We start from the raw sequence: 17549 nt of genomic DNA, 5'->3' as shown, positions 1-17549 counted from the left end.
TCGCTCAGTCGTGTCCAACTCTTCGCGACCCCATGGACTGCAGCCCATCAGGCTCCTCCGTCCATGGGATTTTCCAGGCAAGAGTACTGGAGTGGGTTGCCATTGCCTTCTCCGACAAGAGGTTTATATGGCATGTAATATATATAGCTTATAATAATACGGAACTTTACTAAATAAATACTGAAAAAAATGCTAATAGAAAAATCAACAATAACTTACAAGTATATTCACAAATAAAAACCATATGGGCCAATAGTTGCCTTATAAAAGGTTAACCGAACTAGTGATTTTAAAAGGGGAAATTAAAAAATGAGATACCAATTTTACTTTTCAAAATGATATTTTCATTTTCTTAATTACCTAGTTTTTGTGAGAATAAAACATGCCTTATACGTTGGTGAACAAAGTGGCAAGAACTTTCAAGAGCGATATTTAACAATCTTCATAAAAAGCCTTAAAGATCACATATTTCCTTAAACTTAGCAATTCCAACTCTAGATATTCTAGGGTAACAGATGTATACAAAAATATATGTATACTATATTAAATTACTATTCATGAGAGTGAAAAATAAACAATCTAAATGTTCAATAATAGAGAATTCATTACATAACTTTTAAATAACTATGATAGACTATTATACAACATTTAAAAATCCTATTATAGAGGAAAATAACGAGGAATGTTCACAGTGAACATTTTAATAAAAGTATGTACATTTTTATGTTCAGTAAAAAATGTAAAAGATGAAGTAGATATAAAGACTGGAAGGAGATACACTCCATCTTCTCAGTGGTTCTTTCTGGGTGGTTTTTATTTTAATCCTTTATGCAATTATTTTGCCTCTATAAGTTTTCCACAATGAAAATGCAACGTGTCTATAATTAGAAAAACATGTTGGGTCTCAATGCCAACCCACAGGGGAACGCTACACCACTTGGCGGTGGTCGGGGGGTGGGGGTGTAGACACATCCTGGGGTGAAGTTACCCTCTGCAGCGCCTTTCTTTTTTTAAATTTTAATTGAAGGCTAATTACGACATTGTGGCAGTTTTTGCCATACATTGACATGAATCAGCCATGGGTGGACATGTGTTCCCCATCCTGAACCCCCCTCCCACCTCCCTCCCCATCCCACCCCTCAGGGTCATCCCAGCGCACCAGCCCTGAGCACCCTGTTTTATGCATCGAACCTGGACTGGTGATCTATTTCACATATGGCAATATACATGTTTCAATGCTATTCTCTCAAACCATCCCACCTTCGCCTTCTCCCACAGAGTCCAAAAGTCTGTTCTTTACATCTGTATCTGTTTTGCTGTCTCGCATATAGGGTCATGTTACCATCTTTCTAAATTCCATATATATGCGTTAATATACTGTATTGGTGTTTTTCTTTCTGACTTACTTCGCTCTGTATAATAGGCTCCAGTTTCATCCACCTCATTAGAACTGATTCAAATGCATTCTTTTTAATAGCTGAGTAACTGAAGCTCCTTTCTACGTGGGGATATCAGCAGCCGACAGACACAAAGGGGTGGTTCCCCCTGTGGCCATGCCCCATTCCCCTCCATGTCCCAGCCCCACCCTCACTGACTGCCCAGCCCTGGGTTACCTGTGTGGGAGCCCGAGAGGGAGCTGAGAAGCCTAGAGTGCTGGTTGTGGCCGTCATGCACCTCCACCACGTCGTTGAGGGCCGTGTGGAAGAAGGCAAACTGTCCAAACACCACTGTGGAGCAGAGAGAGACATGGTGCGGAGATCTCAGGGGGGAAGACGGGGCGGCCGTGCTCAGGGGTGGGGGAAGCCCTGGTGGGCTGGGGGCTGCGGACCAGAGGCAGGGCCGCCTCAGTGGAGCTTGTTGGTTCATGGGGGCTAACTGCTTGCTAAGCCTTTCCACTGGCTGATTAGACATCGGGCACAGGGACACAGGGAGCTGGGAAAGGCGCAACCATAACTCTCCCATAGGGGTCAAGATGATATGGTGGACTGCACCCAGCAGCCAGGCTAAACGCTATTGCTTTCTCAGGTTGCAGCAGCAGCTACTCTAGGACACGGAAGAGCTCTCTGTAACATCCCCGTATTCCAGGTTGATCTCAGGACCCCGTATTTTCCTTAATTTCTCCTTCGAAGATCTAGCCTCTGAGGGCATCCCCTGGCTACAAGATCCCCCACAGTTAAGAGGAAAGCATAGCAGCCCTCTCTGAGGAAAGAGCAACTGTCACAGGTTAGGCAAACCTCTCTACCTCATTTCCCTCTGGCAGATCCAAGCAAAGAAGCAAAGTGACTTTTCTGAAGCTCCTAATGTGTGCCAGGTACCATGCTTGTAATGCACACGATCTTCTTGAATCCTGACTCTTCCAGATACCCAATTTTAAGCAAAGAAACTGAAGCTCAGAGGTTAAACGAGTTCCACAAGGCCACTCAGCTAGCTCATGGGAGGGGGCTGAAAAGCTGGTGGACCGTGGCCTTGAGGAGCCTCTTTTCAGGTTAAGACCTAAGGACCCTGCCATTTGATGGCTACTACAGGCTCTTTCCTCAATTATCGAATCTCTGCCAGTCACTGCTAGAGGGGCTGGGGTTGCTGACACTGTGGGGTCATGGGGGGCACAGCTCCATTTCAGACCCTGGTACATTCTGCGGGCACTTATCTCCCAGTTGGCCAGGTGCATCTGAGAGCAAGTACCAGGGTGAGTCCTTCTCTATTTTGGTTCAAGCCTTGAGCATGTAGGAAGTTGGGTGTGTGTGCACGTGTGTGTTTGGTGTGTCGCATGTTGGGGCAGGGAGGGACTTGGGCCATGGGATTGACTTCCTGGGGGGAAAAAGCCATTTGCAATGATGAGTGTAGCAGTGAGTGGTGTTAGAGACTCTGAGCTCCCAACTCACGGGCAGAGGAGCAAGAGGGAAAGCCTGTTTCAGCATCCTGAAAATGGACACTGAGCAAGGGGCGATGACAGAAGCATTTCCATGCTCTCTGCTATGGAGGTGAACAGGATGGGCAAGGTTCACACACTGTGCATTCTAGTGGGAAGAGGCAGTCAAAAATGAAAATAACAACTCTTAAGCAAATAGATAAACAAGGTAATTTCAGATAGCATTGAATTTTAGAGGAAATGGGGAAAAAAATGACAGACCAAGGCAAGCCACTTTAGATAGGCGATCAAAGAAGGACTCGGGCTTGGGACAAATATTTCAGGCCCAAGAGAAAAATCTACACTTCATCCCTGGGCTTAGCATCACTAACAAAGAGAAGATGCTCAGGACAGGTCATGACCCCGCCTAGAACCAGCTCTTCAGGTACAGGTTTCAGCTCAGGGAGACTGCTCAGCCTGGGGCTGGGTGCCTACAAGGGCAAGAGCTCTTTATTTCTGGAGAAATTCAAGTATACTCTGCATGCCCACCTGTCAAGGACTAGGCACTAGGTGGCAGGTGGGATTGGAGAACCTTCCAGTACTTTCCTAGCTCTGATTTTGCAGGTCACAAGCTCCTGCCACACTAGTGTGTTGGGGAGCGGGTGTGTACACACAAATGCACAGGTCCTGGCGTGGAGCTGATGGTGCCAGATGGTGGGAGCTGTGAGTAGGTGAGGCTGGGAGTTTACAGAGGGTGGAAAACACATCTCTCTCAGCTCTGCACCTCTGGTTCCCAGCAGAGCGTGAGGCCTCTAGGAGGTGTTAAATTAGTGTTTAGTGAATGATCAGCCTTGCCCCGTGCTTACTACATCCTGTCTCTTGGGAGTAAGCAGCCAGTTCTCTGCAGGATGGTCAGGACATACAGATGCCCTTTACCTTACCAATGCCAACCCTGTTTAGAAACAGTTGTTCCTCTTCCGACAAGCAGATTCAGGGAGAAAACAGTCCAGCTGGTCACTGATTGCCCAGGTACAACCAGCTTGTGCCCCTCAAGAACTTCCTGAATCCTCCAGGGCTGTTGGACTCCTAACTAGCCCACTGCCAACCAGGTGACAAGCCTGGCTTCTTTCTGCCTGGGTCTCTTGGGATTTGGGGGCTCTTCTATCTTTCTAGGGCACTGACCCGCTCCTCCATTTTTTTTTTTCTTGCTCATCCTACCAATTGCTGCCGGACCAGCTTCTGGCTTGTGGATGGACTAGCAGGATAACGTGGCACCCAGCTTCCTCCCCTGTACTTTCAAGCCCAGCTCCATCCCACTCCTTTTCTTCTTGCCCCGCTGCCACTCTCTCCTGGGTTTCCAGGCAGCCTGGGTCTGCAGCACCTCTATGCATACCCAGGCTGTGCTAGGGAGGCCCAGGCGTACCTTCTTCTCTCTGTCTTGGCTGCTTCCTCTCTAATCACCCCATCCGTTGGTTCTAGTGGGTCTCACTAGCCTTCAGACTGCTCCGTTCATTTCCCAATAGGAGCCAGGCAGTTGAGACTGGGATTGGGGTGCAATTGGGAAGCGCTTGAGAATTAGAAGCAGTTGGAAAACATAAACAAACACACAAAACAAATCCATACCATAGTCCTTGGGCACGGTGACAAAATACAGGCAGATCTGTCCACTGGTGTAGTTCTGAGGGTAATTGGGGGACAAGACCACTCCATCTGAACCCACATACTGTCCCCCACAGGGGGCTGAAAGAGAAATCAGGTAGATGCCAGGTGACCTCAGGGGCCTCTCACCAGCTGTTCCCCTCTGTTCTGCTCACTCCCAGCCTGAGCTTCTGGCCTGGTGGGGATGCTCTGTGGCCCACAGCCACTAATGTGGGGGAGGGAGCTCTGGGAACATTGCCCGGTCCTGCCCAGGCACATCCATCTCTGGCCTGGCACATGGCCTGAAACCCACCCTGATGCTATCAAGGGCCCTCCTGTGTGCCTGCCAGTCCTTGCCCTCTAACCAGTGATGCTGGCAATGGTCCCTGGAGGCACAGCCTTAGGGAGCTCTTTAGGAACCTCTGCTGCTACCAGTGGGACCCGGACATGGTTTGCTGCCCACTGTCTGGGCCTGGGCAGTCAGTGTCTCCATGGCTAAGGAGTGGAGGCTTCCCCAGAATAGACACCTGGGGACAGACAGCTCATGTGACCCAGCCATGGTGCCCATTCCCACAAAGGGTGGACTGCAGAGCCAGCCCTTCTCACCTGGGCAAGGGGCCTCCTTACTTTTACAATTTAAGTGGCTGCCATGCCCCCATCGTTCTGGCACTCCATCTGCTCCCTCTCATCAGGGTCCCATGGCTAACCCAGATGCCCATGGAATTAGCCCACCCCACTGGCCTTAGTTCTAACCATATGAACTCGCAGGGGTTTTCCCTAGGATGGGGAACAATCTCCGGGTCATTTTTAAACTCCCCTTCCCTGGTGTCTCAGACAGTAAAGAATCTGCCTGCAATGCAGAAGAGTTGGGTTTGATTCCTGGTTTGGGAAGATCCCCTGGAGAAGGAAATGGCAATCCACTCCATTATTCTTGCCTGGGAAATCCTATGGATAGAGGAGCCTGGCGGGCTACAGTCCATGGGTTTGCAAAGACTTGGACACGACTGAGCAACTAAGCACAGCACAGAACAAGGACACTGTGTGATCTGAGAGAGGCGCCACATTGACAGGGACTGGTACACCTGGTGAATCTCCAGCCTCTCTCATTCACAGTGAGCCCAGGGAGCCCTCCTATGAGGACCATGTCCCACCTGCCCCTTCCCCTAGCCCCTTCCGCCTCCCTGTGCATCCTCGCTGCCTCTGCGCCGGCCCCACGTTCCTCCACCTGTGCACACTGGCCGGGGATGGTTCCACACTGGCTTCCCATCAGGCCCCAGGATGCAGCTCAGGGTTGAGGAGCCCTCCACCTCGTAGCCCCCATGGCAGTAGTAGGTGATGGAGGAGCCCAGCTTCAGGTTGGACCCCACTCGTGTGCCATTCTTGATGGAACCAGGATCGAAACACGACTCTCGTGGGTTTTCTGGAAAAAAGAAAAATAAACACATTTACACAGAGAGCTGGCTCATCAGTGGCCTAATTCCAGGGCACAGCACCTGTGGGGAGACCCTGACACTGATTAGCCACGGAGGATATGGGGATTGGGGACTGACAGGTCTGTTCAGGTCTGGAAACCTCTCTAAATTTGGTTAAAAACTGGGACTGGAGAGTGAAATAGCCATTTGCAGCAACATGTATAGACCTAGAGATGATCATACTAAGTAAAGTAATTCAGACAAAGATAAATACCACACATATCACTTAGATGTCAAATCTAAGAAGGGATGCAAATACACTTGTTTACAAAACAGACCCACAGACTTTGAAAACACATTTATGGTTACCAAAGGGGAGGAGTTATGGGGGAGGGATACATTAGGAGTTGGGGATTAACATTAGGAGTTGGGGATTAACCACCGCTACAACTAAAACAAGGGGATGGCAACCCACTCCAGTTCTTGTCTGGAGAATCTGCATGGACATAGGAGCCTGGCGGGCTGCAGTCCATGGGGTCGCAGAGTCGGAAATGACTGAGCGACTAGGCACACTGTAGAGCGCGGGGAACTCCACTCAATATTCTGTAATCACCTGTAGGGAAAAGAAGCTGCAAAGAATGGGTGTATGTGTACGCATATCTATCAGCTTGCTGTTCATCTGAAACCAAGACATACTGTGAAATCAACAGTGTGTGCATGCTCAGTCGCTTCAGTCCTGTACGATTCTTTGCATCCCTATGGATTGTAGCCCACCAGTCTCCTCTGTCCGTGGGATTCTCCAGGCAAGAATACTGGAGTGGGTTGCTGCACTCACCTCCAGGAGATCTTCCTGACCCAGAGATCAAACCCACGTCTCTTATGTCTCCTGCATTGACAGGTGGGTTCTTTACCATTAGCACCACCTGGGAAGCCCATAAATCAACTATATTCCAGTATAAAATAAAAAGTAAATTAAAAATTAAAAAAAAGAAAGTAGGGCTAGAAGTCCTTTTGAAGAGTGAAATCTCCCTTCTCTCCACTTTCTTGCCCTAACCCTCCAAGGAGGGAGTTCCTGCTGCAATTTCGAGGCCCTCTCTCACCCCTGACTCACTGCTCTCAGGGGAGGCACACGCTGCTCTGACTGATGGGAACTGACACGCCCTGGTTCATATCTCCATCGTGACCTGGTCATCCCTTTGCTCAGCTTTGAGCCTTCACCCTCTGCATGGAGCCTCCTGGTTTCTAGAACCTTGCATTTGTGCCCTGATGATGGGATGGCCCTGCTCATTGTCTCTGCCGAGGGCTTAGGGTGGAGCAGTTCCAGACACACTGCTAAGTTTAAACTCAAGTGGGATCCAGAAAGTGGCCCCTTGCCTAACAGAGGGCCCCTCAGTGGCTTCCTCATGTGCCCTGTGTTGCATCTCCTTGGCCCCCACATCAAATCTGTCCTTCCCCAAACCTTAGCGTCTCTGGCCAGGATGCAACTGACTACTGGGTGACCCATTTGTGAATTGCAGAGATACAGGGAAACATCACCAGGGCTTATACTTCATCTTTTCTTTTATAAATTCAGAGTGGGTCAAATATTATTTGAAGTTCAGAAAACTTAAGTAACTTGGAACTAAGTTCACATAGCTCATATGAGGCAGAAAAAGCTGTGGCACCCAAAATTCATTCCTCCCACCTGATCCTTTTAAGTAACGGAACCCAGGGTTTATCCAGAATATCAAGGCACCAGCTAAGATCTATACGTTCCAGGCTCCCAGGCAGCTAGATCTGGTCAAAGAGTAGTAAACACAGTCAGGTCAGATCACTGCCTCCCGAATCACTCAGAGTAAAAGCCCCAATCCTTGCAAGAATCCAAGGTCCTGCACATCCTGCCCCAATCGTCCCTCTGTGACCCTGATTCCTATCATCCCCTTGTTAACTTTGCTCCAATCACATTGGTCTCTAGGTGCATTCTCCCATCCTCCTGGCTCCCTTGTCACTTCTTGCACGACTTAGCTCAGTATTGCCTTCTCAGTGACACTTCTCTGACCAACTCTTATTGTTTCTTTTTAATTTAAAAAAGTTTAAGCAATTTTTGGCTGTGCCACATGACATAAAGGTTTGAACCCACATGCCTTGTAGTGGAAGCACAGAGTCTTAACCACTGCCAAGGAAGTCCCCTGGCCAGCTCTTTAAAATGTGATATTCCTCTCCCCAGCACTCCCCATCACCCTTCCCTGCTTTAGTCTCTGCACTTCTCTGCTTTATTCTCAATACTATCTCATACACCATATAGTTACCTAATTTCTTTCTATCTCCCTCCACTAGAATGTAGGTTCCAGGAAGGCAGTTTTCCAGTTTTGTTCACTGCTGTTGTCCAGTGCCTGGCATATGATAGGCACTCAATAAATATCTAAGTGGAGAAAACTCTTGAGAGTCCCTTGGACAGAAAGGAGATCAAATCAGTCAATCCTAAAGGAAATCAACCATGAATATTCATTGGAAGGACTGATGTTAAGCTGAAGCTCCAATACTTTGGCTACCTGATATGAACAGCTGACTTTTTGGGAAAGACCCTGATGCTGGGAAAGACTGAGGGCAGGAGAAGGGGGTGACAGAGGATGAGATGGTTGGATGGCATCACTGACTCAAGACACATGAGTCTGAGCAGCTCTGGGAGATAGTGAAGGACAGGCAAGCCTGGTGTGCTGCAGTCCATGGGGTCGCAAAGAGTTAGTTGGACACGACTTAGAAACTGAACAACAAAGTGGATACACGTGGGACTTCTAGAAAGACTGCTGAAGGGAAGGCGACTCAGCTAAGAGAATATTCATTGACCCTTCTTTCTTCCCTTCCTCCTTTGCACAGTTTGGAACTCAGATGTGGTGGATGGACCTCCAGTCGCCACCTTGGATCCTGAGATAACCTTGAGGATGGGAGCCACGTAGCCACGATGCAGCAGAAAGACACAAGGAGCCTAGATGGAGACACTTTAACAGCTTTGGGTGAAAATCTTCAGATTTCTTTCACATAAGAAAAATCGACTTCTACCTCATATAAACAACTGTACTTCTGGGTAACTGCCACACCGGCATCCCCAGCTGGATATGACTGCTCAGAACATTACTCTATGTCAGAGAGTCCTTTCCTCCTTTCTGTGTGTGGCAAATTCCTACACTTTTCAACGCCATGCTCTCCTGAGCAAATGTCCTGAATGTTGCCTTCTTTCTGGCAGAATTTCATTTTTCTCTTCTTGATTATCTTGGTAGGTCGGGTAAGTGCATTTCTTTCCAGTGGGTTCTGAACTCCTAAAGGACAGGGATCCACCATCTATTCTTCTCATAACCCTGGCAACTAGCACAGAACTTGGCACTAGGGCTGACTCTATTTGGCACATAATAGGAGCTTAATAAATGGATGAGTTGATTGGCTGAACACCTCCAGGCTTAGAAAATCAACATCAATGAGCCAACTACAGACTCTCTTCTCTCACTGCTCACATGTCAGAGCAAGAAGAACTCATCATTCCAAGCACTGTCACATTAATAATAACGACAAGGCTAATGATAATGATGATAGCCTCTTACACAGGAATATTGCTTTGTAATTTTCAAAGCACTTTCCAATCTGTTATCTTGCTTGTACCTCACAATACCCTCTGCAATAGCGAGGGTCAGGTATGCTTCTGTTCCGGTTATAGATGAGGAATGTGGTGATCAGAGAGGCTAAATGAGTTTTCCAAGCCATTCAACTATTAAGAGGTAGAGTTAATACCAAACTCAGGTCTTCAGGCTGCCAAACCAGAGCTCAGCTGTGAATGATAAAACTAAATGACTAAAACATCATGATGATAATAACAAATAAGCCCCAAGCCCTCCAAAATGAGAAAATTAAAAGAACCAGATTCTTTTTGTCCTAATAGATAAGGCCTGTTTCCAAATGCAGTAACAGCAAAATATTGAAAATGACAACCCAAACAGTAAGGAACTGGTTTAACAAAGTTGGATTAGAGCCATCCACTGAAATGTAAGCAACCTTTGGAAAGAATAGCAATCACTTCTTGGCCTTTTGGCTAAGATCAAGTAGAAAGAATAGCAAAAGTCTTTGAATACTGATATGGAAAGGCGCCCAAGATCTATTGTTGGGCAAAACCCAAAACAAAGCTCAAAAAAGAAAAGCCAATCCATATTACAGATTATATACAGTGTGACCCCCATTCATATAGACAGGGATCTGTAAGCTGCAGTCCACTGACTTGCTACTGCCTGTTTTTGTAAATAAAGTTTTATTGGAACACAGCCATGCCCATTTGTTTACATAGTGTCTATGACTGTTTTAGCATTATAACAGCAGAACGGATAGTAGCAGAGGCCACCTGGCCTGGTAAACCTAAAATATTTACTCTCTGGTCCTTTACAGAAAAGTTTGCTGAACCCTGGTATAGAATTTATATTACTTTTATATATATATATATATATATATATATATATATATATATATATATATATAAAATATCTGGCATGAGATAACAAGCCATTTATACTGGTACTTTAGGGAATGGTAGTATTGGGAGATGTTAAGTTTTTAGAGCATATCTTAAATGCTTCTGTATTAGTTGAATTTTTCTAATAAACATGCTACTTTTCTTATATATTTATTTTTGTAGAGCATCTTACTTTTATTGTTTTAATTCATTATCCTTTCCACCATAAAACTATACCTCAATGTGTCCTCTATTAGTCATAAAATGGCATTAAGGGCACATAATCCAGACAGAATCTCTGGAAAACATAATTACCCTAATTTTAATGATTATTCCAAATAAGATTCTAAAAGAGAGCATACATTATTTTATTTTCCAGAAATATGACATTGCTGGATCAAAAAGTTAGAAGGATAACATATTGTACACATGAGGCCTCTCCTTTCTGACTTGGAAAAGGTATAGAAATATTCAACGTATTAAAGACATCAATATTAGTTAATGATGATATGATAGATTATCACTGAGCTCTGATTTCAGTCAGTAATTTCTGTCTTCTCCTTTAAATATTCTATTTGTCTTGCTATCCAGTGTTATAACAGTTATAAGGAATACTGTATTCATTATTTGAAAAATGTTTACACTTAGAAAAATCTGAAGAAAAACATGTGTTAAGTTGAAAGTAAGCGTAAATGAAGAGATCTTGAATTTAGAAAGACCAGGGCAGAGCTGAGTTGGGGGGAGCAGATTCGGAAATCTGGTAGGAAAACCTAGGCTTACAGTGTTGCTTTTAAGGGCTTGAAAGAGAAAATAGGTACTTTTTAGTACATTTTGGAAAAGCTGACTCATCCTGGCATTTCCTGAGTTGTTTCAGATTCTCTGACCCTTGCTTTGAGCTCTTCTTCCCTCTGTCTGGAACCCTCTCCACTCCCGCTCTTACGCAGCGGGCTTCTTCTCAACCTTTAGGCCTCTTTTTGAGTTTCGTCTGCTTGGTGAGGCCTTCACCATTCTCCCCGTTTCTCTTTCTTATGGTAGTTTGTTCTTCCCTCACTTCTTATGCTTCTCGCTTTTTGTTCGCCTCCTCAATTATTGTCTGTTTCCTCACCTTCATGTTCCCCTCAAGTTGGGACTGTGACCCTTTTGCTCACCGCTGTGTCCTCCGCATACAGCTCAGGGCATGTCATGAAGCAGGAGTTTAATAAACATTCGTTGAGTGAATGAATGGTTTCTAGACACGTGCATGGATGTCCTAGCCTGTCCCGGCCCAAGAGGAAACCACCACACCTGCTGGAAAATGAGAATAAAGGTCCCTCCCAACCACCTTACTGGTTTTTCTGGTCTGGAAAAAGACACAAAACCTCCCTGGGACTCGTTTTTCAAAACTGTTCAAAAGACAGGATTCTCATTCCCTCTGCACCCTTCAAGTAGACGGTAAAACTACCCAGGAGGCTGCCTTCAGATGAGAAGTGCGCCAGAGCATGGGATAATAGAGACCCACAGCTGACACGACTGCATTCACAATCATCTCTTAGAAGGGCTGCCCAGAGATGACTAAGACAGCACAGCCACCTTCCGGGAGCAACTGAACAGAGACACCTACAATCCCAGCCCACCCACCCATCTTCGCCTTATATAGGTGGACCTCCAACATTCCACTGTAGTAGAAATGCCTGCGAGCTCAGGATGTGAACTCCACGGGGCCTGGACTTTGTTTTGTTCCTTGCTCTGTTCTCAGCCTCTGTAGCAGTGTCTAGCACATAGGTGGTGCTCAAAAAATACTCAGTGAGAAAATGAATCAAAATGCCTGATGGTCCCTTGCCCTTTATGCAAAAGCTTAATCCTATGACACCACTCAGGGGACCTCTGACTTAAACTTGTCAACCTGATGGTTCCTTTGGGATACAAACTGGGAAGTGATTCAAAGCCAAGAGGGAGGCAGCCCTGCTGTCCTAGGAGAATGGAAAAGCAAAGAAAACTAACCTACAAAGAAAAGTGAAGTAGCAAATACTCAGAAAGGAGCAGGGAGCAGGCCGAGTGGTTCTGCAGATGGAGGAGGACCATCCTCGTATTCAACCTCCGACTCTCCCACCTTGACTGTAATCCCCTTGGGACATCACGCTTCCTGCCCTTGAGGCTCTTATATTTTAAAAATGTATTCCGTTTTTGATGCTAGTGAGAGTGAGTTTTTATCATCTATATTGTTAAAATACAGAATGCTCTTTAGCTTAAATCAGTTTGGCTGTTAGTTTTCTTTTTATAATAAAGTCTTTCTGTCTCAAGCTGGTTTAAGTGTTTTTGTTTTTCACCTTTTTATAATAAATTACTCCTTTTTCTTCTTAATAGTTTCTTCATAGGAACTAAATCATCCCTCACTAAGATTGGACCAAATTGTTTTTGCTTTTCCCTTAGGAAGTTGGCAGAAAATAAGGAAAGACTCCTGGTCTGTTCACCCTGGATCAAAGAGGGATTGACTTGGGTCAGAGAGTGGTTTTCACTGCCCTAAGCCCAGCTGAGTCTGGCAACCTCTCTTGAGGTGGATGCTCACACCTCCCAAAGCAGAACCATTGAAACAACAGCTCCATGGAGACCCAGATCCTTAGCATTAGTGGAGCCCTGGATCTCTCTAAAAAAGAGGATTCTGCCTTTGGACAGAAGATGGCTTCTAGATAGATGCGGCCAACTATTCTTTTCCTAGGAATCCACACCTGCCTCAACGTGCAAGTCCTCTGTGGGCTACCAACTCAACCTAGGGTGTTCTACAGATTCTCAGAGTGTAGAGTATCTAAATTCTTTGCCAAGGACTGGAGAAGTATACAGGACACATGCATGCCACAAATCACAAATATTCATATATTTTAAATATATGTCCCATTCTACCAGGCTAGTTCAATGAACAAAGGTTCTATCTTCCAGACAAAGGCAGACCAAATGAAATATCTATCACACAGGAGGAGAAAGGCAATGGGACGGAAGAGCAAAGATCAAAGTGTGTGCCAACTACTATTGAGCCCACTGCCAGGGGCTGTGCCGATTGACCAGTCCTTACAACAACCTCTTCATAGAGTACCACTGTCCCTCTCTGACAGACAAGGAAGTGATTCTCAGAGAAGTTAAGTAACTTGTTTAAGGCCGTATAGGCGATAAGTGATGGCAATCTCCCTTATATAGATATTGAACGTGAGGGGATATCATCAAGTTCTTGGGATCCGGTAGCAGAGTAGACCCATTCCAGGAACCCAGGGATATGGAGAAGGAGACCATGGGATCTCCCTGGGTTCCACCACATGGGCTACCTGTGCAGAGGGCTGGGACATAGTAGAGAGGTGTCCACATTTGAAGGACTGATGCTGAACCTGAAACTCCAGTACTTTGGCTACCTCATGTGAAGAGTTGACTCATTGGAAAAGACTCTGATGCTGGGAGGGTTTGGGGGCAGAAGGAAAAGGGGACGACAGAGGATGAGATGGCTGGATGTCATCACTGACTCGATGGAAGTGAGTCTGAGTGAACTCTGGGAGTTGGTGATGGACAGGGAGGCCTGGCATGCTGTGATTCATGGGGTTGCAAAGAGTCGGACACGACTGAGCGACTGAACTGAACTGAACTGAACTGAATCTGAGAAGGAAGGAAGGAAGGTCCAGGTCTCACCAGGTACCTCCCACCCCAAGTAGACACATTTGCTTGGCACTTGCACCGCGGATCCTCATAAGGTGGTAGACGGTGCATGGGCGGCTGTGTCTCCCTGCTTGCCCTTCCCCAGTAACTGGCCCCCTTTGGCAGCTTGGCAGGCTCAGGTGGCAGCTTGGAAGGCCCTATTCCCTGGAGCTTTGTTTTGTATCTGACAACCCTTCCAGATATGGTCTTAGGCCAACAGCTGAACAGGGCTTCTTTGGGAACGAGGACCTAGAAGTGTGGCTCTAGCACACGGATTTGTAGAGAAGACCTGGGGGAGAGGAGACCACAGCCAGGTTGTCATGACAAGGGGACCAGGGAGGAAGCTGAGGGAGTTTCTACCCTGTAGCCACTGAGCCCAGGGATGATGAAATGCAGTCATCTTACAAGAAGGTTGAAAATGGTGACATTTGGGGTAAAATTTTAGAATCGCTGCCACGTAGAAGACTCAGGTGGGACAAGCTAGACGCTGCTCTGATGTTGTGAAGGCCTGGCTGGGGTGGCTCCAAGCGCCACATTTGTGTGACGTCTAGCTGTGCTCAGCCACTTGACAGGGAGCTTAACAGAAGGGGCAGTTGTGCAAGGTTTATGCAGCTGAGGATCAGGGAGCAGGAAGATGGAGGGTACTGATGAAAGTGTAACTAAAGGGATGAATAATAAAGGGTGGAGATGATGACATGGCAGGGAGGACGGTGGTGGGCGGAGCAACGGGGGTCCCCGCTGAACCTAAGACACGCCTCCGGCTAGCGCTCCACAACTTGTGACTGCGTTCGTTCTGACATCGGCATGTGGCGACTGAGGGCAGGAGGTTTACTGAATGGTGGTTATCGAGAGGAAGACAGGATGGCAGAGAATCCAGGCCAGTCCCACGAGGAAGGACGACCACAGGCAAAACTTTCTCTAACCTGTGCCCCCAGCACCTTCGAGAATTGTATCTGTCACATAGCAGGCGACTGAGACTTCCGAGGATTTCGGTGAGTCAGTGGATGCGGACTGCTCAGGACACTGCTGGCTGTTGGCAGACTACTAAGTTACCCACTATTATGATTAGGATTATTTGTGAGCTCGTGTGAACTATTCCCAGGAGTTGCCACACATATTTAATGAAGGGACACTTTAAAAGGTTGCTGAGGTCTCACATTAAACAAGTGGGGGACGTGAGCCAGGAACTTTTTAAAATTTTAACTGGTACTGTGACCCCATTTGTACACACAGGCTGATGAGTCTGGTGGAACTTGGGTTACAGTAGCAATAACAAAATCCATCATCTCTAGAGTATCTACCGAGTACTTAGTCCATCCTGGGCACTATCTTCCTACATTTCATTTATATGTATAAAATATCTTTTAATTTAACCTTCTGTAACATAACTATTATGATCACCACTTTATAGCTGGAGAAATGGGTTCCAAGAGATAATATCTAACCAAGTTCACAAATCAAGCAAAAGATGGAGCTAGGATCTGGATAATGGGGCCTGGGATCATTAGAGAGAAAGAAAAGGTCAAAAAGAGAATAACAGAGTAGAAGAAAGTGAAGTACCCGAGAACCTGGAATGTGTCTCCTGCTGCTGCTACGACTGGAATATTACAGAATGTTTGCAAGGTGCCAGGCCCCAGACCTGGGCTTTCATGCATGGATTCGTCAAGGACGGTTCTGTGCTGTAGGAATCATCATTTGTAGATGCAGAAATAGAGTTTTGGAGAGGTTAAATAACTTGCTCCAGGCCATACACACTATTGACCCGGGGATTTTTGCAGAAACAAACACCTGTGGCTGGTGATTTGCTATGTAAATGCTGGGAAGGATTGAGGGTGACAAAGGATGAGATGGCTGGATGGCATCATCAACTCAGCGGACTTGAGTTTGAGCAAACTCTGGGAGACAGTGAAGGGCAGGGAAGACTGGCTGGCTGCAGTTCATGGGGTCGCAAAGGGTCAGAAACGACTGAGCAACAGAAGGACAACAACAACAAGAAGAGGTGAACATGGAAACACTCCAGTCAGTAACACTTGGGTAACAAAAGACATTCATGCGTCTCCGGTCAATGAGTCCTTAAGGAGTAAACATGAGCCCTGTACCTGTTGATCTGACGTCAATGCTCTTGCCCGAGCAGGGACTGAGGCCTGTGTCCGTGAGCAGATTTTTATGCGAACACAGCCATTGCCCATTCCTTTCTGTTCCATCTTTGGCTGCTTTTGTGCTATAGTGGCATCAGTAGCACAGAGGAACCGTGATATAGACTGCATGGCTCACAAACCTGAACTATTTACTGTCTGGCCATTCAAGAAAAAAAAATCTGCTGACCTTGGCTTGACCCCCATACCCTTCAGCTTGCTTTCATTAATCCAAAAGCGGAATGAGAACAAAAGGATGGGATAGCTGGAGGGATAAGAAAATGTGATCAAAAGGTGTCATTCTGTAGTGACCTACATGGGAGGAGAGTCTGATAGGGAATGGACCCACATATATGGGTGGCTGAATCACTTTGCTGTGCACCTGATATTAACACAGCGCTGTAAATCAACTGTACTCCAATATAAAATAAAAATTAGATGAAAAAAGTGTCAGAAAGTGTCCAGTTTATGACAGGGTGCCAGAGGATGGCCAGAGAGCGGCCCTGGGACAGAGATCCAGGCACTGTGACCCCAGGACTCGGGTGGGCCCTGCGTTTATCCAGGAGGGTGGGAGGCTTTGGGGTAGAGAGGGAGACTGAGCCTCACGTCAGAACCCTCAGCAAACGCAGGGGCGTGGCCTTGAAGATGCCAGCTGACCGCTTGGGCTGAAGTTATGAGACTGAAGAAGGTCCAGACTTGACCCTCGTAGAAAAGGAAGTGGGAGTCGTGATGTCAAAAGCAGGTGCAGGAGGAAAGCGAGGCCCCTTTCCTCCTGGGCCTGGGGCAGCTGGGTATGAGGGCCCCTCCCCAGGGCCACAGAAAGGCAGGGGCTCTGCAGGTGGCAGCAGGCTCCCCGTGACCCCGTCCAACCTTCTCCTCACCACACTACGCCTCCCCCATCCCTGGCCAGGTGTGGTTGGCCCTGCCCACGTCGTCTCTGCCTCCCCCGGCCCCTTACCTGTGTAGTCGATGACAAAGCCGGTGTTGCTCACTGAAGCATCGCTGCGGAAGGCAAGGAAGAGACTGTTGCTGCTGCTCTCGATGCGGCCAGGAAGCTGGGAGCCGTAGAAGCTTCCTATGAGGGGGCTGAGAGAGTCCCGTCCGTCGTAGATATGGAGGAAGTCATAGCCAGGCTCCAAGTTAAAGCTGGGGAACAAACACATCCCGACCCCACCCCGCTGAGGTCACATAAAGGCTGGTACCCAGCCTCGGGCTCAACCAAAGGACAGCCGCCGCCCCCCCCCCACCCCCCCCCACAGCAAGTCCTCCAGCCCCCTGGTGCCTAATCCCTGAGACCTCCTGGCAGGGATGGAAGGATGAACCCTGCCCCACCCCCACCCCCCCCGCCCCAACCTCCCAATGAGAGAGAAGATGGACAAGGATTGGACAGA

The 17549-nt window shown here is 47.1% G+C and overlaps 1 protein-coding gene across 1 annotated transcript in view; it reads right to left on the bottom strand.

Annotated features, from left to right (window-relative positions):
* The window catches only part of CSMD2 (CUB and Sushi multiple domains 2), a 678376-nt gene that overhangs the window by 122406 nt on the left and 538421 nt on the right, over window positions 1–17549 (bottom strand). The window contains exons 29-32 of the mRNA XM_052636874.1: window positions 17117–17304; window positions 5712–5906; window positions 4472–4588; window positions 1614–1727 (exon numbers count right to left, since the gene is read on the bottom strand). Of these exons, the coding sequence (XP_052492834.1) occupies window positions 1614–1727; window positions 4472–4588; window positions 5712–5906; window positions 17117–17304 (614 nt within the window). The remainder of the gene's footprint in view (window positions 1–1613; window positions 1728–4471; window positions 4589–5711; window positions 5907–17116; window positions 17305–17549) is intronic.

The sequence above is a fragment of the Budorcas taxicolor genome, chromosome 3 (genome assembly GCF_023091745.1).
Source record: "Budorcas taxicolor isolate Tak-1 chromosome 3, Takin1.1, whole genome shotgun sequence".
In the NCBI taxonomy this organism is placed as follows: Eukaryota; Metazoa; Chordata; class Mammalia; order Artiodactyla; family Bovidae; genus Budorcas; species Budorcas taxicolor.
Note: the sequence above shows the minus strand (reverse complement) of the source record. Positions and strands in the feature narration are given on the sequence as shown.